This window comes from Muntiacus reevesi, chromosome 7, assembly GCF_963930625.1.
Source record: "Muntiacus reevesi chromosome 7, mMunRee1.1, whole genome shotgun sequence".
Classification (NCBI taxonomy): domain Eukaryota; kingdom Metazoa; phylum Chordata; class Mammalia; order Artiodactyla; family Cervidae; genus Muntiacus; species Muntiacus reevesi.
The window spans coordinates 71,358,132-71,381,415 of record NC_089255.1 but is presented as its reverse complement, the minus strand read 5'-3'; the positions used below and the strand labels follow the sequence as shown (position 1 = coordinate 71,381,415).

The 23,284-nt window shown below is 40.8% G+C and overlaps 1 protein-coding gene across 1 annotated transcript in view; it reads right to left on the bottom strand.

Moving 5' to 3' along the window:
- Positions 1 to 203: 203 nt before the first annotated feature.
- The window catches only part of SYT16 (synaptotagmin 16), a 113,109-nt gene continuing 90,028 nt past the window's right edge, over positions 204 to 23,284 (bottom strand). Inside the window, 3 exon segments of the mRNA XM_065941389.1 lie at positions 204 to 517; positions 19,079 to 19,268; positions 22,758 to 23,198. Of these exon segments, the coding sequence (XP_065797461.1) occupies positions 204 to 517; positions 19,079 to 19,268; positions 22,758 to 23,198 (945 nt within the window).

The following is a 23,284-nucleotide window of genomic DNA, read 5'->3' as shown; positions in this document are numbered from 1 at the left end:
AAATTATAGTATTTAAACCTAAATCAAACCTTTGAGAAACTCAAAGATCCTCCCACCCTCACAAGGTCTTAGGGGTCAGTAAAATTCAATCCCTTCTTACAGCCTGTCTGTAAAAAGCCTGCCAGCAAGCAGTGAGTTGGTTATCAGTAATCGAAACACGTGTCACCGGGGCGGGTACAGCCCACGAACACCTCTTGCCAAACCTAGGATTCAAGCAGCGTGTGCCACCTGCAGACCTGCTGCCCTTTGTTCTCCTTCATTTCCCCCCAGTGCTCTCGCTCCTCCTCTCCACTGCTGTTTTGACCCAAAGCGATCCAACCAATCACCTCTTTACGCTTCATGGTACGCCTGTTATACACAGAAATCATCAGTGTGACATCAGACAGCTGAAAGAGCGCCACCTGGAAAACAAAGGTCTCCTTATAGACGGGATTGGGCTGACCACGTCGGATCGACGTCTTGCAGCGAGACATCTCTTGACCCACAGAATTGAAGAGAAAGAGCTTTCCGTATGTATCTAAGAAAGAAACAATGGAAATGAGAAAACATCAGTGCCTTCCGTTTTGCTAGTTTAATTGCAATATCTACCTGGGCAGTACATTTTTCCTTTTTAACATACTGAGCAGCATCTTTAGGCTTGGAACTTGCTGTTGGACTAACACATGGGCTTCTCTGGTGACTCAGTCAGTAAAGAATCTGCCTGCAATGCAGGAAATCTGGGTTCGATCCCTGAGTTGGGAAGATCCCCTGGAGAAGGGAATGGCAACCCACTCCAGTATTCTTGCCTGGAGAATTCCATGGACAGAGGAACCTGGTGGCCTACAGTCCATGGGGTTGCAAAGAGTCAGACATGACTGAGTGACTATCACACACACAACACACATCTTACATGAACTCTTCAGGAAAGGGATGATTACCTTTAATGCTTAATGTTCCATGTGGCCCACCATGGGATACCATGCTGATGTTCACTGGAAGGTCTACACGTGCAGGGGTGTGTACGTGCAAAGGCATGCGTGCAGTGGTATTTGTGGACATGCACATTTTTCATCCATATTTTATTTATGTAACAATATATATACATTTTGCTCTGTGTTTTTCTTTTCATTGTCAAAGTACTACTTATGCCTAAAGAGTCTTCTTTTCTCACTCTCTACGTATTCTTTGGACCATCTCATCCACTCAATGACAACTGTCAGATCTGTATCTTTGACCTAGACTTCCCTTCCAAGCTCAAAATCCAATGGAATACCACATTGTTTCTTGTAAAATCCCATCTCACACATATCATATCTCCCTTTTAAAAACTAGCTGTTTTAGTGTCCCCCAACTCTGTGCATGTAGCATCATCTGCTCAAGTCCCAAATCAGAACTCAGGACCGCATTTTTGACAAGACTGGCTTCCTTACCCCTATTCCAGCTGATTAGTCACCAAGTTCTGTTGATTCTGCCTCCACAACAGCTCCCAAATCCATCCACTTTCTCCCCTCCCAATGCTGCTGAGCTCTTGATGTATACTGTCAGCTCAGGTCCCAACCTCTCCCACTTGCATTACTGCATGTTTCTTTGCTGATGTCCAGTCACGGGATTGACAAATTCCCTAGTCAAAGGTCTGTATAGTCAAAGCTATGGATTTTCAAGTAGTCATGTATAAATGTGAGAGTTGGACCATAAAGTCCTGAATATTCACTGGAAAGACTGATGCTGAAGCTGAAGCTCCAGTACTTTGGCCTCCTGATGCAAAGAGCTGACTCATTAGAAAAGACCCTGATGCTGGGAATGACTGAAGGCAGGGGGAAAAGGGGACAACAGAGGATGAGATGGTTGGATTCGGCATCACAAACTCAATGGATATGAGTTTGAGTAGCTCAAGTTTGAGTTTGCTGCAGTCCACGGGGTCGCAGAGTCAGACACAACTGAGCAATTGAACAACGACAATAGTCAGAGGGGTCTTTATAAAGTACAGATCTGGTTGTATCACTCTCACTAATAAACAAAGACTAAACCTTCAATACATCCCACTAGTCTCAGGATAAAAAACTAAATTTCTCAGCATAGACTACACACCCTGACCCTTTAATCTTCCAGTTTCATTGTGCATCACCATTGCCTTTAGACACTGCATCCCCACTCCACTGAACTACCGTCATCCCTCCATCCCACCCTGCTCCTCTTTCTCTTTCACCTCTGCATATGTTAACATGCCCTGACATCCCAAATGATACCCACCTTTCGGTTCAGCTCAGTCGCTCAGTCATGTCCGACTCTTTGCAACCCCATGGATTGCAGCACGCCAGGCCTCCCTGTCCATCACCAACTCCAGGAGTTTACTCAAACTCATGTCCATTGAGTCGGTGATGCCATCCAACCACCTCATCCTCTGTCATTCATTAGTTTGATTTGGACGTCACTTTATCCGAGAATCTTGGATGACCACTTTCCCCCATGCTGACCATCTGCAGGCTCCATCAAAATCTAATTTTAGCCTCTCTCAGCACTCATTACCCAGTTTTTCCATCGCCTGTTTACTTGTCTGCAAAACTGTCAGTTCCCAGATGGGAGAAAGAGAGATTACCCTATTAGCCATTGTACCCCCATGCCTGGTATAATGCCTAACATGTGGTAGACATTCAATAAACATTAAATATTTTGTAATGAATGTTTGTGACCATCCAGGAGGCTCAACTTTCTGTTTCCTTTTCGACTTAAGTTTTCAAATTTGCAAAATGGAGCTAAACCCCTCATTTTACAACCCCTGCACTAGAATGCCATCAGATGGTCACTAGCATCATAGATTTAGTCATTTATAGAAAGTAAGTACTAACATAGTCTATTACTTTTGCTAAAACTCCTGAATGGATAATTATAAAAAATTATATCTTAAGACAATTCTATTTTTACTAAAATCATGTAATGTATCAATATCTTGACTTTCTCTTAACTACAACTTTTACCACTAATTTATATGTGTTTTATCCTTTTAAAAAAATTCTATGTTTTGGTGTTTCCCAAATTTTATTATTTTGTACATTCTGTTCAATATGGGCTAAATGCCGATTCGTGTTTACTGCTCACTTTCCCACCTAGCAACCAGTCAAACTTTTTAAAGTGTAAACCCAGATCCCTGTAATTTATCGTTCTCTACAAAGGCACTGTAAGATAGGAAACAAATTACAACCTGCAGTTTTCTTTCTTTGTTGATCTTTTTCTATTCCGGTTTGATGTGTTATTTTATGCACTTATCTGCTGAGAAACACAAGGTGTGAAATTGCACTTCAGGTGTGAAAACACTTTTCTGTCTCAGAAACAGGGCTCTCCACTCTTCAAACTGCTCTATGGAAAAAGCTGTCAGCAAACTGAGAATAAGGGAGTGAACTTGTGTTTCCACAGCCGTACAGCTACACAATTCCTGGAGGAAAAGTTCAATCCAGTCACCAAACTGATCTGGCAATTCTGCTGCCAGTTATGGCAGTGGGAATTGAATTAATCTTGCAAACAAAGACTTGCTCATTTCACAAAGAGAGCAATCTCCAGCTTTCTCCCGGTCAGATTATTTTCTAATTACAAGAAAGGTTATTTACAACCAAACCACCATCACTGAAGCGGAATTGTAAGTGTATGACAAAAGGGGGAAATAATAAAAGTATAAACGATCCAGTCTGAGGACATCTAACCAGAAGAAGAGAAATGCCGACTGTTCCAGCTCAAAAGGGAACCTTTTATTCACAGTAATCATATGCTTACTTTTTAGCTATCCAGGGCTATGACCAGAAAATTCTGCTTGTGAGGAATAGTGAGGAATAAGGTTGGAGTGTTTGGGGGTTCAATGAGCATCAGTCAGACTGGAAGAGAAAGGGTCAGGTAAATACGCAGCTTTACTGAGCTGTTTTAATTCTTTGGAATTGATAGTGCAATACTTGCTGTAGATCACCACCAAGCAGTATTTTATCTTCTGTTGATGATTCAGACACCTCTCAGCGTCTCTAACAACATAAAACCATCATCAAAAGGCTGAATGGGTCACAATCCCCTGGTAGTTTTGGATGCTGTCCTCCTGACTCAGCCTGTTAACTGTGTCATGGTTCACTGTCACTTTCTCCACAATGAAGACACCACATGAACCAAAAAAAAAAAATTATAACAGCAAAATATTTCCATTTTATCATGGCACAAACCTATGTCATTTGGGATTCAAATGTCATCTTCTCAAAGAAACAATGCAATACCACAAAACTTAGTTACACAGCTCATAGAAAACAGCTGCCTGACAGTAGCATGATGGTCTATCATTTGTAACAGACTTAGCCTTGGGGTGGGGATGGGACACTACGATTCTCTGGGCAAAGGAAAGGAATTTGGTCATTTAACTTCTCCTTAGCTTCTAATATGCTACTCTACATTCAAGGTCAGGAGGGGCGGCCAGAAAATACCCCTCATCCAAGGTAAGGAGCAGCAGCTACGCTTTGCTGGAGCAGCTGTGAAGAGATACCCCACATCCAAGGTAAGAGAAACCCAAGTAAGACAGCAGGTGTTGCGAGAGGGCATCAGAGGGCAGACACACTAAAACCATAATCACAGAAAACTAGCCAATCTTATCACACAGACCACAGTCTTGTCTAACTCAATAAAACTAAGCCATGCCGTGTGGGGCCACCCAAGACGGTAGGGTCATGGGAGAGAGGTCTGACAGAATGTGGTCCACTGAAGAAGGGAATGGCAAACCACTTCAGTATTCTTGCCTTGAGAACCCCATGAACAGTATGAGAAGGCAAAATGATAGGACACTGAAAGAGGAACTCCCCAGGTTGGTAGGTGCCCAATATGCTACTGGAGATCAGTTGAGAAATAACTCCAGAAAGAATGAAGGGATGGAGCCAAAGCAAAAACAATACCCAGTTGTGGATGGGACTGGTGATAGAAGCAAGGTCCGATGCTGTAAAGAGCAATATTGCATAGGAACCTGGAATGTTAGGTCCATGAATCAAGGCAAATTGGAAGAGGTCAAACAGGAGATGGCAAGAGTGAATGTTGACATTCTAGGAATCAGCGAACTAAAATGGACTGGAATGGGTGAATTTAACTCAGATGACCATTATATCTACTACTGTGGGCAGGAATCCCTTAGAAGATATGGAGTAGCCATCATAGTCAACAAAAGAGTCTGAAATGCAGTTCTTGGATGCAATCTCCAAAACAACAGAATGATCTCTGTTCCTTTCCAAGGCAAACCATTCAATATCACGGTAATCCAAGCCTATGCCCCAACCAGTAACATTGAAGAAGGTGAAGTTGAACGGTTTATGAAGACCTACTAGACCTTTTAGAACTAACACCCAAAAGATGTCCTACTTTTGACTGGAATGCAAAAGTAGGAAGTCAAGAAACACCTGGAGTAACAGGCAAATTTGGCCTTGGAGTACAGAATGAAGCAGGACAAAGGCTAATACAGTTTTGCCAAGAGAACACACTGGTCATAGCAAACACCCTCTTCTAACAACACAAGAGAAGACTCTACACATGGATATCACCAGATGGTCAACACTGAAATCAGATTGATTATATTCTTTGCAGCCGAAGATGGAGAAGCTCTATACAGGCAGCAAAAACAAGACAAGGAGCTGACTGTGGCTCAGATCATGAACTCCTTATTGCCAAATTCAGACTTAAACTGAAGAAAGTAGGGATAACCACTAGACCATTCAGGTATGACCTAAATCAAATCCCTTATGACTATACAGTGGAAGTGAGAAATAGATTTAAGGGACTAGATCTGATAGACAAAGAGCCTGATGAACTATGGACGGAGGTTCGTGACACTGTATAGGAGACAGAGATCAAGATCATCCCCATGGAAAAGAAATGCAAAAAGGCAAAATGGTTGTCTGAGGAGGCCTTACAAATAGCTGTGAAACAAAGAGAAGTGAAAAGCAAAGGAGAAAAGGGAAGATATTCCCATTTGAATGCAGAGTTCCACACAATAGCCAGAAGAGATAAGAAAGCCTTCCTCAGTGATCAGTGCAAAGAAATAGAGGAAACCAACAGAATGGGGAAGACTAGAGATCTCTTCAAGAAAATTAGAGATACCAAGGGAACATTTCATGCAAAAATGGGCTCAATAAAGGACAGAAATGGGCTCAATAAAAAACAGAAGCAGAAGATATTAAGAAGAGGTGGCAAGAATATACAGAAGTACTGTACAAAAAAGATCTTCATGACCCAGATAATCACAATGGTGTGATCACTCACCTAGAGTCAGACATCCTGGAATGTAAAGTCAAGTGGGCCTTAGAAAGCATCACTATGAACAAAGCTAGTAGATGTGATGGAATTCCAGTCGAGCTATTTCAAATCCTGAAAGATGATGCTGTGAAACTGCTGCACTCAATATGCCAGCAAATTTGGAAAACTCAGCAGGTGCCACAGGACTGGAAATGGTCAGTTTTCATTTCAATCCCTAAGAAAGGCAATCCCAAAGAATACTCAAACTACTGCACAATTGCACTCATCTCACACGCTAGTAAAGTAATGCTCAAAATTCTCCAAGCCAGGCTTCAGCAATACATGAACTGAAAACTTATCATGCTGGTTTTAGAAAAGGCAGAGGAATCAAAGATCAAATTGCCAATATCTGCTGGATCATCAAAAAAGCAAGAGAGTTCCAGAAAAACATCTATTTCTGCTTTATTGACTATGCCAAAGCCTTTGACTGTGTGGATCACAATAAACTGTGGAAAATTCTGGAAGAGATGGGAATACCAGACCACCTGACCTGCCTCCTGAGCAATATTAAGAGAATTAAATAATTAATTAAAGAATTAAAGTAAATCTGTATGCAGGTCAGGAAGCAACAGTTAGAACTGGACATGGAACAACAGACTGGTTCCAAATAGGAAAATGAGTACATCAAGGCTGTATATTGTCACCCTGCACATTTAACTTAAATGCAGAGTACATCATGAGAAACGCTGGGCTGGAAGAAGCACAAGCTGGAATCAAGATTGCTGGGAGAAATATCAATAACCTCAGATATGCAGATGACACCACCCTTATGACAGAAAGTGAAGAGGAACTAAAAAGCCTCTTGTTGAAAGTGAAAGAAGAGAGTGAAAAAGTTGACTTAAAGCCCAACATTCAGAAAACTAAGATCATGGCATCTGGTCCCAGCACTTCATGCCAAATAGATGGGGACACAGTGAAAACAGTGTCAGACTTTATTTTTGGGGGCTCCAAAATCACTGCATATGGTGACTGCAGCCATGAAATTAAAAGATGCTTACTCCTTGGAAGGAAAGTGATGACCAACCTAGATCGCATATTAAAAAGCAGAGACATTACTTTGCCAATAAAGGTCCGTCTAGTCAAGCCTATAGTTTTTCCAGTGGTCATGTATGGATGTGAGAGTTGGACTGTGAAGAAAGTTGAGCGCCAAAAAATTAATGCTTTTGAACTATGGTGTTGGAGAAGACTCTTGAGAGTCCCTTGGACCGCAAGAAGATTAAACCAGTCCATCCTAAAGGTGATAAGTCTGGGTGTTCATTGAAAGGACTGATGTTGAAGCTGAAACTCCAATACTGTGACCACCTCATGAGAAGAGTTGACTCGTTGGAAAAGACCCTGATGCTGGGAGGGATTGGGGGCAGGAGGAGAAGGGGATGACAGAGGATGAGATGGTTGGATGGCATCACCGACTCGATGGGCATGAGTTTGAGTAAACTCCGGGAGTTTGTGATGGACAGGGAGGCCTGGCATGCTGCGATTCATGGGGTCGCAAAGAGTCGGACACGACTGAGCTACTGAACTGAACTGAACTAGCTTCTAATGTATTCATAATTATAAAACACCCTCAATATACATAAGGGAGAATAATATTAATACTACCCATACTTAAGTACCAATCATGGATACATGCTTAGTCGCTTTAGTTGTGTCCAACTCTTTGCGACACTATGGACGGTGGCCTGCCAGGCTCCTCTGTCCATGGGATTCTCCAGGCAAGAATACTAGAGTGGGTTGCCATGCCCTCCTCCAGGGGATCTTCCTGACCCAGGAATTTAATCTGCATCTCTTACTTCTCCTGCATTGGCAGGTGTGGTCTTTACCACTAGCATACCTGGGCAGTCTCATTTGATATTCAGCATTTTTCATATTGACCTTTCATATTGACCTTTCTGGTTGATATTTAGATGATATTTAGGAAATAAAATATAATTGAAGATCCTTAAGTCTCCCTCCTACATCCTGTTTGGTTCCCTCTCTCTCAACAGGTAATTTCTCTCCTGGATTTGGAATTCATCAACTTTATGTGTATTTCTAAACTTTCACTATAAAAGTAGCTGTAAATAAAGCTATCCAGAATATACTTTAAGTTATTTCACACATTTTAGAGTATTTAGCATTTTACTGTATGTCCTCCCAAAGCTTGTCTTCTTTTGCATTCAGCATTAACTTTTTTATATTACGTATATTGTTATATACACCTATGATTCATTTAAGTGTGAATAGTGTTCTAGTATATTAATAAACCACAAGTAGCTTATTGATTAATTAATGGACATTTGTTTTTAATAACCAAGAATTGAAAATATTTCAGTGAAAGCTTCGGTATTTTATATCATACCAACATTTGAGAATTTCTCTAATACATCCCTGTGAGTGGATTATTGACTCTTTATAAATTCTAGAGACAAAATCTTGTTATTTTTATTGTTAATACCTTCTCCATGTCTGTGATTTATCCATTTACTTTGTGTATAGTAACTTTTGCAGTTTAAATGCTTTACATTCTTATGGAGTCAGATTTATCAGTGTTTTCCTCTTCAGTTGACACATTAAAAAATTGTTTAAGAAATCCTATCCAAACTCAATGATCTTCCACATTCCTTCTATGAGTCTTAAGAATTTGTTTTTCAATCTGATCTTTAATCCACCTAAGATTGATTTTGTATATGGTGTGAGATAGGGATCTAATTATTTTCCCAAATCAGAAGCATTATACATTAAATAGCCCATTATCTCCCAGTTGACTTGTAATATAATGTTGATCAGATATCAAGCATCTAGCTTTAGTGTCCTTCCCTTAACTTGATATTTATTATCATCCTTTTAGAATATGTTTTGATATCTGTTACGAAGAATCCTTATATCATCTTTTTAAAAATTTAGTTATCCGAACTTCTTTCTTTAACTAGCTCTTGCATATGAATTTGAGAATCAGTTAGTCAAGTCCTTTTTAAAAAAAAAAATCTGTGGGGATTTTGACTGGGATTGTACCAGATATATAAATTTGAGGAAAGCTATTATTTTCTCAATATAGATTATTCTAACCAATAAACACATTCATCTATCTATTTAGTTTTATTTTGTGTATTTCAAAAAGTGTTCTGATTTTTAAATAATTTTCTTCAGTTCAGTTCAGTCGCTCAGTTGTGTCTGATAGTTTTATTTTGTGTATTTCAAAAAGTGTTGTGATTTTTAAATAATTTTCTTCAGTTCACTTCAGTCGCTCAGTTGTGTCCGACTCTTTGTGACCCCATGAACCGCAGCACGCCAGACCTCCCTGTCCATCATCAACTCCTGGAGTCCACCCAAACCAATGTCCATCGAGTCGGTGATGCCATTCAACTATCCAACCAACCATCTCATCCTTTATTAATGCTATCTTTTGGTACCATAGCTACTGTTAGTTTGTATATATTAATGTGTTAAAACTCTACTTTCTATCTGTCCTTGATGTATTAGAAAACAAGTTTGTATTAAAAAATGTTATTAGTTTAAATTTATAGGTTTTCTTCCATTTTTAATGCAATCATATTTTCTATAAAGAATGGCAGTTTTGTTTCCTCTTCTCTAGCTTTAAATTTTTATTTCTTTTTCTTATTCTACTAAATTGCTTTGAGTTTCCAGTCTAATGTTGAGTGAGAGTGATTCTAGTGGGAATCCTTATTTCTTTCTTGATGGATTTCAAGATTAAGAATGATAGCTAGTGTCTATTTTCTTAAAATGCTCACCATCAGGGTTAAGTATGTTCTCTTCCCTATTCCCTGGTGGCCCAGATAGTAAAGTATCTGCCTGCAATGCAAGAGACCTGGGTTTGATCCCTGGGTTGGGAAGATCCCCTGGAGAAGGGAATGGCTACCCACTCCAGTATTCTTGCCTGGAGAATTTCATGGACATATAGTCCATGGGGTTGCAAAGAGTTGGACATGACTAAGTGACTAACACTTCTCTAACAACATACGAGTTGTTGACAGTTAATACTATTTCTGCCTTTCTAAGCTCTTTTCTTTACCAAACTTAAAATTACATTCCCCTGGATCTCTTGCCAGTAAGATCCCAGTTAGATTTCACTAATGAAAGCAAACTGTATGAGACTGGAAAGCAAAAGGAAAGGGGAGCCACAAGTCCTTTCAGGCCACAAACCAGTTGCAGGCATGTGGACAGGAATTAGCAGGCAGGTGGCAAAGTAGGGTGTTCACCCATGGCATTCAAAGATCCTTATGAGAACCATTCCTTTCATGTGCACATCCCAGATTGTACTGGTACCTTTCCTGTAAAGCCTGTACTTCTGGATTTCCTAGAGAGAGCTTTCCTGACCTTTACTGACCAGACTTCCCATGCTTGAAGCCTATAAGAAACAACTTCTGATTCAAAATATAGTTAGAGTATTTTATATTTTCCTGACAAGAGTGTGACAAAGTAATCAGTAATCTGAACTGGAATGCAACTAAAACAAAAATACAAGAAGACCACTGGCCTAGAAGTTAATGCCAGGTGATGAAGAAACTCCTATCAGAGGCTAAGATAGTGGCGATCCATCATCCATATTAAGTGACGGTAAACTCATATGCTATCACTTGGAAGGAAGCACATATGCCTAATATTTGTAGTTATAAGGAAAAAGATTGAAAAACAGAATGTTAGAAGTGTGTATTCACTACTACTGGCTTCACCTAGAGGCTGGGGAGAGGTGAAAAGTACCCTTGGAAAAGATGAATGTGCAAGGAAAAAGAAAGAGAATCCTGAGATTCAGACATTTCTGTGATTGGAAAAGTTCCTTGCTTCCAGATCTCCAAACAGTAAGAGATAAATTTTAAATGGCTTCAAACAACAAAGGCTCAATAAACCTTCTCAGGTGAATAATGTGATAGTGACTTGGGTTAATATCAAATTAAGGATGAAGGTTTCACACCAGATTTGAGATGACTGAGCCATGTGACTGACTTCTGAATATAGGATCCTAGAAGTAATACATTACCTTCAATCACAGCTGAAGTCAGTCATTCCCCCTGTCTCTTCCCCTTCCATGACAACAAGGCTGGTCACATTTTGAACATAATATTATCACCTCATTAAATGGAAAGAATCTGTATCCCTTACTCATAGCTTAGATGAACATTGACTGCCTTACCTGGGATTGTGATGAAAGGAAGAAATAAACCTTTGCTGTGTTAAGCCATGAACTCTGCAGAATTTGTTATTGCATCATAACTTTGCCTATACTGGTACATCTTCTATTATTCATCTGCTGTGAGTTATTTTTGCCAATAAAGCATAGTGTATTTCATCAAGAGCTTCTTTTGCAATTATTGACATAATCAAGTTTTCTCATAAATCAGTTGGTATAGTGAGCTATTAAATATGTTAGATTTCCCTAATGTTAAGTCATTCTTGCATTCCAGAACCAAGCCCAATTTATTGGTAATTAATGTTTCTTTTTCTTAAACATTGTGAGATTAGGTGGACACCCAATATAAAATGTAGTAGAAGTGAGAGGATGTGAGGAGAGAGAGACAGGGAGAGATTGGGAGGAAGAGAAATATTAACCTAATGCTATATCTATCATTAACAAAGCAGTTTTAGTCCCTTGACATTTATTATTATCACCAATAGATTTTGATTTATTTTTGTTGATTTTGTTTATCTATTCTGCATTTTCTAGGCTTTTAAATATATCTTTCTGCTTTCTATTGGATTAACTGAATTTTCTTTATTCTAATTTGGTCTCTCTACTGGGTTAAAATTTGTATTAAAATTTTAACATGTACCCTTTATTTACTGTCCAAAATGAATCAATACCTCTACCTTCTTTCTGTGGCTCAGTTGGTAAAGAATCTGCCTGCAATGCAGGAGACCTGAGTTTGATCCCTGGGCTGGGAAGATTCCCCTGGAGAAGGGAATGACTACCCACTCCAGTGTTCTGGCCTGGAGAATTCCATGGACTGTGCAGTCCACGGGGCCGCAGAGTCGGACACGACTGAGCAACTTTCACTTTCACCGTCTTTCTAAGTAGCATAAGTACCTTAGAATTCTTTGATTTCTGTCTCCCCTTCACATCTTTCATATTATTCCTGCCAGGAATTTCAGTTCCACATTATTGCTGTAGTCCCAATATCAGGCACATTTCCCACTTTGGCTGTTTCTGCTTTACGCAGTCTACACATGCTCACATTTACCTACATGTTGATTTTTTTGTGCCTGTTGTTCATTTCCTTTCTTGCACTTTACTCCTTTCAGGTTCAATTTCTTTCTCCCTGAAATCACACCAGTTAGTAGTTCTTCCAGTGATAAACCCTTTCAAGCTTTGCAAAAGAAAAAAAGATCTTTATTCTTCTGTCACTTGAAAAGAATAATAAGTTGAGAGTGGTTTTCTTTCTCAAGCCTGTGATGATATTCTCCCCTTGTCTTCAGGCTTCTATTATTACTGTTAACAAGGCTGTCCACAGTCTGTCATTCTTCTGAAGAAAGCCCAGTGTTGGTTTTTTTTTTTTAATTGGTTTTATTGAGATAGAACTCACATACTATGGTAACTGTATTTTCTGTTGCTTTTCAGATTTTCTAACTTTGACATTGTTGTGAGAATTAAATGAGGTGATATAAGTAAAGGATGCAGTCAACAAGTTACTGCTGCACATAAATCTTCATACGTATTGGCCTTAATTCTGAACACATAATGGCTATTAATAAGTGTTTACTATACTTAACTGAAAATTGGACCAAGATTTTAAAAGAAGGTGGTATATCCTATATTCATTTATTTCTGTGTAGTCCTTTTTTCCCTGTGTTTCATCCATAGAGGTTACCCCCTGCTTCCCATCTGTTCTTCACATTAAACACTAGCCTGCTTGATTTACTTTTTTGTTTTTCCTTCCTCTAGTCTCTGCTGTTGTGAATGCCTAACAAGGTTAATATGCTGCTGCTATAAGTATTATCATCTGGGATGTAATTATCACATGTGGCTAATCACGCACACACTGAGAGGCCGGGGAACGCACCACTTTTAACTAGAGGGGACATCGTAATGATAATTTTTGACAGGGACCATTATATGTGTGTATATACACAATGCAGTAACACACAGGAGAAGGATGGAGAAACGAACCTGCCAACAGAATGCTAACTTTTTAAAATATAGACTTGTATAGGTAGCATTAACCTGTTAACCCCACTTAATAGGGAAGTAAATGAAATTCTGAGAGGTTAAAACAATTGTCCAGGCCATGTAGTAATTGGGTGGTAAGCCCATGAAAAGAACGGAACAGAGTTGCTAAACTGTTAGTGAATTGTTTTCCCATAAAGCCAAATTCAAAAGATAATCAAATACTTCCAATTCTCAATGGTGACTTCTTCAAGAACTTCTATGTAAGGATTTCAGATGTCTAGCAGATACTGAAAGAAGGTTTTTCACCTAGATCATCTGCCATGTACAGATGTGGAGACTATTCCTTGTCATCATGTTTGTAGACTAGCCTGTACTATCTTAATAGCAAATATGACAACAATAATGATCTCTTGTATTAAGTGAGATTTTACCTTGAAAGTGCCCGGAATGGTTCTTGACACATTGTTACCTGCCTTGAGCTAAGATTAGTTCATTTTGTTAACTTGTTTACGGATTGTTTCTGAATAGGTTCTATGGAACAGTTTCAGTAATTTTCAAATAGCCTATTTTACCTTCCCTGGTCCACCTATGATTTGAAAAATATATATAAACATACTTAAATTTTTATAATATGGGCATTTTCACCAAAATGGAAGGAAGGAAAGAAAGAAGGGAGGGAGGAAGGAAAAAAGGAAAAGAGAAGAGAAGGGAGGGAGGGAGGGAGGGAAGATGGCAGGAAGAGGGATGTAGATATAAAAATCTATTTATCTATCTGATGAATAGAGAAAAGGTTAAAGTTAGAAAGAAAGAAATGCCCAATCAAATACTTTGTCTTGGGATGGATATGGTTTATGAAGTATGCTATAGAAGATACCCTCAGGTTATTTGATTGATACCCTGTCTGTTCTGTCCAAGGTTGAGTCAAGGGTGGACCTTGAGATGTCAACATAATTTAAAAAACAGTGTAATGCCCACCACAGTATTCCCTATCAATGGCTTCATTCATGTTTTATTTTTATCTACCTAGCCCAACTAAACTATTCCAGACCAGACCAGTTTTTTATGCCTATTATTTTATAATAAATTTTCAAGTATGCTGAAAATTTGAAATAATTATACAGTGGATACCCATATATTCATCACCTAGATTCTTCAATTGTCATATTTTGTTCCACCTATGCTATGGCCTGATGTGTCCTACCAAAATTCATATGTTGAAGCCCTCATCCCCAATGTGACAGTATTTGAATGTGGGATTTTTGGGAGGTAATCAGGTCATGAGGGTGGAGCCCTCATGAGTGGGATCAGTGCTCTTAGAAGAAGAGCCATGAGATAGAGGTACTCTCTCTCCATCATGTGAAGATACAGCAAGATATCTGCCTGAAAACCAAAAAGAGGGTTTTTACCAGGAACCAAATTAGCTGATCAAATCCAAATTGATCTTGGATTTCCCAGCCTCCAGAACTGTAAGAAAAAAAATTTATGTTGTCTATGCCAGCAGTCCCCAACTATTTTGACACCAGGGACCAGTTTCGTGAAGGACAATTTTTCCATGCATTGGTGGGGGGATGGTTTCAGGATGATTCAAACACATTATATTTATTGTGCACCTTATTTCTGGTAATGATACATCAGCTCCATCTCAGATCATCAGGCATTAGATCCCAGAGTTTGAGTACACCTGGCCTAAGCACCCAACCTATGGTATTTTTGCTATAGTAGCCTGAGATAACAGACTTTGCTTTCTCATATATCTATATATCTATCTATTCATCAATCTGTCATACCTGTAACCATCATTGTTCTTTATCCCTAAACATTTCAGCATATGTTTCATTAACTAGAGTTCAATAATTTATGGTTCTTTCATATTATAAGGTAAAATTTACATGCAGTGAAGTGCACGAAGCCTAGCACCATTCAGTAAGTTTTAACAAATGCAAACATCCATTTAACCCACATCCCTATCAAAATACAGAATATATCCATCACCCCAGAATACTCCTTCATGTCCATGCCCAGTCATCTTGATGCCAATACCAATCCTGAAGCAACCACTCCTCTGCTTTTTTTCCCCAATATATGTTTAAACAAATTTTGCCTGTTTTAGAAGTTCATATAAATGGAATCATGCAGTAGGTACTTGGTATGTTCTTGAGATTCCTCCATGTTGTTAAATGCCTCAGTTAATTTCATTCCTTTTTATTGCTGAATAGTATTCTACTATACAAAATATATCTTAATCTATTTATTCAATTATGAGGACATAAGGGCTCTTCGCCATTTTTGTACACTGTAACAAAGCTCCTATAAACCTTCTAATGAAAGTCGCTTTTTTTAACTTACGGACAAATGCCCAAGAATAGAACTGCTGGATCTTCAGTGCATGTTCAGTTATATGAGACACCACCAGGCCTTCTCCCAAAGCTCTTATTCCATTTTACACTCCCACCAAGAAAGTATTCGCCACATCCTCACCAACATTTGAGGGAATCAGTCTTTTTAGTTTTAACCATTCTGGGGTGGGGAGGTGCGGTAGACACTCATCTTTAGGGATGCTCCCACTGACTCCTGCCCAGTAGAGCTAAACCTGCCTCTCACTGGGCCTTCTCCCGCAGGGATTTGGGGAGAGGAGCATACATCTGGTGGCTTATTTCTTCTAAGGCCCAAAAAGAGAAGGGTAACTGCATCTATTATTAGTCCACCTCTCCTCTATCTTGCTTAGAAAGAAAAGTTTAAAATATCAGCACAGTCATCTAGCTGGTTCAAGTTGGTAAATTCAAAGTTATCTTTTGGCTGACAAAATACTTTGATGCAAAAGATCCTCACTTCTAAATTCTAGCCTTTGTCTCTTTCCATCAAGATTTAGCACCTTCAGCATTCTATAGAAGCTCTAGTCATCAGGCTCAACTTCTTTTTCTTTGGACTACCTTAAGAACCATTCTTTACATTATCAATGCCACCCTGCAAGGCAGGATTGATGACCCCTTTCTACAGAAGAGGTCACTGCCACTGAGCTGAGAGTCTCAAGCACAGGATTTGTGACCTTCACGCACAAGTTTCTACCCACGCCTCCCTCCCGCAGGCAGCTCCCTCAGGGTGGCCTCTGACGCAGGCTCCTGTCTCCCCTGCCCTCTCTCCACTTTCTCCATGGAGATGAGTGCAATTGTCAGTGTCCCCATTCCCCACTTCAGGCCCGTTCATTTCCCAGCTTGCATCGTTTCCTCTTCTCCCTCTCTTTCTTCCAATGCTGCTCAGTTACTTCATAAAACTCTTGTTCCCTCATCCTTTCTCTCTCTTATTCTCTTCCATATGGGAACTCGAACTGTACCCTAAGCTTGTCTGATGACTGCCAAAGTCCTGCTAGTGGCATAAAGAAGTGAGGCATAATGAAAGGCCAACATCGTCAACATCTCAAGCCCTTGAAAGTACCAAGAAGTCCCTTTTAGAGTCTCCACAAAAGAACCTTCTACTTTCTCAGTCCGTCCTAATTAAACTGGTTTTTCCTTAAGTACTAGCATTCCATGTAAACAAAAACCTTTTGTCTTCACTATTGGGTTTCTGTTTTAATTAATAGCATCACAGCAACATTGTCTTATATTACTTTGGTTGCAAAGATACAGCATGTCAGTTACATTTTCAGTTACACTGCATCACTATTCTATCTAAAACCATGTAATAAATGCCAATCTGACTTAAACTTCTAGAAGGAAATCAATTTCAAAATGAGGACTTGCCTTGTTTTCACACTCAATTTTAAGTATTTCTTATAATAGTTTCCTTTTTGGCATATTCTCTTTTATAAAGAAATGTGGAAAGATACCTTAGCACCATTCTCAAAGCACAGTTTTACATGTAATATCCCTACCTGAAAAGTATATATTATTATGATCCCATTTTACAAATAAGAAAACAGAGTCAAAAAAATTCAGTAACTCACAGCTAGCAAGTGGCAAAAACCTTAGTTTGGCATCCTCCAGTTGATGCTTTCTTAGCCACCATACTGTCCTTCTCCCCTGTATTGTCTGGAACCTCTAAGCATGCCAATTAAAGCCTTCCAACATGCATTGGAATAGGCCATGATAGTGTGGTCTATCTCCCTCATCATTATCTGCAGCTGCACCATCTTCTTCCCCCTAAATTGTTCAGATCTCACCAAATTTCAGAAGACAGGAAAAGAGACCAGCAAAAGTTCTACAGGAAAAGCAGTAAATCCAGATCTTTAGTAAATCTGGAGCTATTTTTTAAAAGCTATATCTAGAAAGGAGCATCTATCCATGCAATTAATAATCAATATGTACTGTGGATTTTAAATAACTCTTACATGGTTCTGAGCCTTGATACAGAATATGGTTTATGCCCCTGGTCTCCTCTGTTATCCAGACTGTTGTGTTTTCCTTACTAACTTGCTCTAATGGTTTTAATACAGACTGACTAACAAGATACTACTGAACAGAGACATTGTGGGTGGTGGCACAGTTAGAGACTAAAAGGAGTGAGAGTCCAGATTTGGTTGTAGGAGCTGACCTTTTTCCACCAGCTTGGCTGGCTCTTCACCTGGTGCGGACAGGTGAGGCCAGAGTCCATTGACTCATGCAGCCTATCATGTTGTTACTGACCTGGTACTTATTTCAGAAAAGATTTGGCAGTCTGTGGAGAACAGACTCACTCACACTCTACTCTAGCCCCGTCTATTTTACCTTCTTAGACTCAAAAGGGTGGAATTTCAATAGCATGTCCCTGACTCTCTTGCAGCTAGAATTCTAGATATAAATTAGATTCCTCTAATTAGATGTTACATGAGATCCAGCAGACAGAAGTGAGACAGAAACCATCTTCCCACCCGTTCTTAAGCTGTTTCTGCTAATGAGCAAGATCATTAAATGTGAGCTTTTAGTAGCATTATACCAAGGTTCAATCTCTAGTTTCTTGGGTACTGAGAGGCAGTTCGGGCAATTGGCAGCAGCAACACTTTTATTCTGGCTTCCTGAACCCTGGACAGCCACTATGGGGGTATGTTTTGAGCTGCTCTTTCCAGGGGTAATCTCAGAAGCTTCCCTGGTGAGTCAGGCCTGGATTGCCCAAGTCTTCTTACTCCACCTCCTCTGCCATCAATAACATAACCACTCACATTTCTTGCATGCTCACTATGTGTCAGGCACTATGCTAAATGTTCTAAACAAATCATTTTATTTAAGCCCCAAAACAACACATGAGGAAGGTGCTCTTACTATTCCTTTGTTCCAGATGAGTTTTCTGAGGTTCAGAAAGAGAGGTAAAATGTATAGGATCAGAGCAAAGCTACAAGGTAAATGAGCAGAGCTGGAGTTAGATCCCAAGTCTGCCTGGCTCCAAAGACTGAACTCTGCCTCTTTAAAGAATTTGAGGGCCTGGGACCTATTAGCAGATTTTAATTGTTTATACATGTTATGCTGCTGAAAAGACATCATTCTTTTCCCTTCAATACACTCACAGAGGTCAGTCTGTTTTATATCAAGATTCATCCAGGTATCAGAGAAGCCTTCAATTTAATTAAATAGAAAAGTATTTGAAAAATCCAGAGGCATCATTTGGTAAAAATTGTCTAAATCACACCAAGATCATTTTTATTTTACAAGTTACAGAATTGAGATGAAAGCAGACACAGCCTTTTGCCTGCCTCTGGGAGGACCAGAGCTGGGGGTATAGGCATGAACTTACCAGGTGCTCTGTTCACAGCGAGGTTTCGGAAATGGCTGCCTTTGATCATCTCCACGGATAATCGCCCTGTTGTGGCATTGTATGACAGCCCCACCAACAGTTCTGGCGCCCCTCCATGCGACAGCGACTGCGTGGATGAAGCGCTATCACTGTGAGACACTGCAGATGGGCTGAGCGGAGACTCTCCACTCTGGAGGGGAAGAACAACAAAGGATCCATTGGCCCCGGCTGCGCTTTCTCCCATACAGAAAGCCGATATGTTTGGCGAAATTGTGGCCCCAATCTCCACTGCTGCCAAAGATTACTAAGGGCGCACTCGGTGTGAATGATAATAGGGCCTGGGGAGCAAAGTCCTGGATGAGATCCCCTGCATTATTAGCTGACATATTTGTTTCAAGCGCTGTCTCCATTCACCCTTTCCTCTCTAAAGACAAAATGGACAAAGATGTTATTACTAGTGTAAATCAAACCCAGAAAGATACATGGAGAGCTAAGACATTTAATATAGACCCAAATTCCCTCCTGTGCAATTTGTGCTCAAATGTTTCACGTCCACCCCAGGCATGAGTTCAGCTTCTGTTTCCTGCAGCTTCTTGAGGAATGCAACAATATAGGAGGCATCTTGCCTTCACCAGAAAAGAAATGACCACCGGCTGCCTACCACCCCAAAGAACATTTGGCTCCCAGTTCTGCTTTTTAAGGTTGTCACGAATACAGCAGATGCTACATTTTTTTTTCTTCCTAAGGAAATGAATTCTATTGAATGTGAGCACTTTCACAACTGTTTAGTAAGGAAGTTGACACAAGGACTGTGTGTCTTAGAAACCTTAGGCACCAGCGGAGCCCACACTTTCTGTCATATATTCACATATGGCTTCTCCAAAGCATCTGCCTCTGTGCACCAGACATGCCAGGACAAGGAGAGCAAAGGAGGTCAGGACACTGACTCTCACTCAAGAAGCAGGAGTGGGAACGGGCTCTGAGGGCAGGCTAGCCAGCCTCCTGGAGCCATCACCTCCTCCATCAGAAACATGTGCATCAGACTCTGTGACAAGCTAGAGGGGTGGGATAGGGTGGGCGATGGGAGGGAGGTTCAAGAGGGAGGGAACATGTATATTCTTGTTGATGTATGGTGGAAACGAACACAACATTGTAAAGCAATTATCCTCCAATTAAAAATAAATTTCAGAAAAAGAAACATGTGCATAGGGCTCTTCTCAAATCTTTCTTCTCAACATCTGAAATCATTTCCTAAAACTTCTCATCAGGAACCTCGATAAATAAATGCATTGAAAGAAATCAAATATTTCTTAACATCTTAGGAAACTACCCTGTTTACAAAGCCACAGGCATCCCTATAGAGCCTACAGAGGTTTTCATGGGACATAATTTATAAACTTGGAGAAGGAAATAACAACCCACTCCAGTATTCTTGCCACGACAGAGGAGCCTGTTGGGCTATGGTCCAAAGGGTTGCAGAGTCGGACACTACTGAAGCAATTTAGCACACACAATTTATAAACTACAGGGCAAGGTGGTTTTAAGAGATGCCTTATGGCCCCTTCTGTCTGGATGATGATAATCCCGTAAGGAAATACTTGCTTAGTTTGGGGTGAGGGCCACCCCGTCCCCTGGGCTTGTGTAGAAGTGTCCACTGTGACACCCGTCACTGCACAGCTTGCCTCTCCCCTCTACTCTCCAGCCTTATATTATAAACCCCTCAGTCTGTAATGGTGCATTGTCCAGCGCCTAGCTGATAACCACACTCAACAAATAACATGTAAATGGGAGGATTTTTACTTCAAGGTTCTTTCACACAGCTCATTTCCCCTACTCAGCTCTGTGCCCCCATCACAAAGCACAAGGTCCGGCAGACAGTTACAGGGGTAGGAGCATCCCTGTCTCCATGCTTTATGATGCAGGACTCCTCTGAACTCCCATGACTTCTGTTCCCCAGGATTTAAGATACACCCTACTCTGAGCTTAAGGGGGAAAAGAGGGATTTGAACAGAGACAAGAGAGGGAAGCCTGATGTGCTGTAGTTCATGAGGTCCCAGAGAGTCAGACATGACTTAGTGACTGAACCACAACAATAAAGATATGATCTAGTTTATGTCTTAAAGGCTCCTTCTGGTCCCCAAGCTGGAAGTAGTTTATAGGGGACAAAGGTGGAAGTTGAGAGATGACTAGGAGGCCATTTCAATAATCCAGCAAAGAGTCAGGCTCTGGTTGGATTTTTAATAAAAAGCCAGTAGGATTTCAGATGGAGAGAAGTCACAAATGACTTCTAAGGTTTTGGACCTGAATTCAAAGCATGAAATTATCTTTAGCCAAGATGGGAAAACTGCAGGTAAAATAGATTTGCTGCTCTTTAGTTGCTAAGTCTTGTCTGACTCTTGCTACCCCATGGACTGCAGCCCACCAGGCTCCTCTGTCCCTGGAATTTCCCAAGCAAGAATACTGGGGTGGTTTGCCATTTCCTCCTCCAGGGGATCTTCCCAACCCAGAGTTCGAACCCACATCTCCTGCATTGACAGGCCGCTGAGCAACCAGGGAAGCCCAAAATAGATTTTGTGAGGCAAAAATCAGGATGTGGAGTCTGAATTTTGAGACATCTATTAAAAATGTAAGTGGCTGGATCTCCCATCGGCACAGTCTGGACTCTCTGGCTCCTTTCTTCTTCCTCAGACATGTCAAGCCCCTTCCCACCTGCTGGTGTCTACATATACCAGCCCCTCTGTCTGGAGATCCTGTCCGTCACACCGCACCCAGGCTGGCTCCTACGGTTCCTTGAGTTTTCTGTGTCATACCACCACCTGAAAGATAATTTTCTGACCCTTCAAAAGAAAACACAGCCTCTGTCACTGTCTACCCCGGCTGTCTATTGTCGCCGTCCTCTAGCAGATTGTAAGGCATCTCCTGTTTCGTTCACCTTGCAAGGGCAGCCCCTGTTTTGTTCCTTCCTCTGCCAATATAGCATCTGACATATAGTAGGCACTCATAAACATTTTGGAATGAATGAGTGATTGGCCCAACAGCCCAAGATAACTACCTGATCTTTTATGTGATTTTTAGAAGAAGACCCTCACACTGGATGATATATATATCACCCACAGGAAGAGAGAGTTACTTGTTTGTAGATATAAAAGCTGTGCTGTCTCATCTTGAAACCCAGGGACATAGAAGGTGGGCATGTGGAAGAAGCCCAGCCATAATAAATGGAAGGTCTTAGAAGTGGCTGGGGTTCAGGGCTACTCTATAACCTATTCAGGCACACTTGTTAAGGACCTCACTTTGAAAGCCCCATCTCTGAGATGCATCATGATGTATACTGGGGTCAGGGCAGGGGGATGGGTGGTAGAACCACTTATCAGCTAATGAGAAGGTCAAGAAATCTCTCGCAGTTTCCCTGTGTCCTCTTTTACTCTGCTGTCGTCATGTCCAAAAATGGATAGGGATACATCCATCAGGTTACAGGGGCTATGGGCACACACACACACAAAAATAAAAACCCCATTGTACCGTGAAGCACAAAGCATGGCTCACAAGGATGAGAAGGGCAAAATAGAAATTAAATTAAGGTGTCTGAATTCACAGGCTGAATATACTACATCAAGGGCTGACAATTCCAGATCCTCCAACATAGCACATCATTAGCAGCACCATTTAACATACTTACACTGACATTACTTCTTGGCTCCAAAACAAGAGCCACTTTCATTTCCCCATCTTGGTGCAGGTGGCTGAGATAGAAGAGCCTCTCGCCCATCATTCTCTCCCGGGTCATCTTGCGGGCAGCATACAGGCGGAAGCGGACCGCACCGGCAGCCACATCTCTGGGCTCCACCTTGGCGAAGGTGACTTTCTCCTTGAAGATGGGGTTGGGCCCTCTCTGTATGCTTGTCCTGCCCCTCTGTTTCTTACTGGGCAGCAGCACAACGTGCACTTGCCAGGAGTTGACTCCACTTCGGTCCTTATCCGGGAGGCCTTGTGCTCTGACAACAGTCACTGTGAGCTTCTGGCTGGCAGCTCTATATTCAAAGATGACATCCAGGTCACCACATTTTGAGATGGGTTCCGGGACCCCAGGTGGCACCTGAAGATTGGTCCCATCCTGTTCCTGTTGTAGACAGAGGGAAAGGTTAGTAATGGAACAATGCCTAATGCATCTTGGAAAGATGGTGCCCCTCTGTGCTTCTTCAGAAC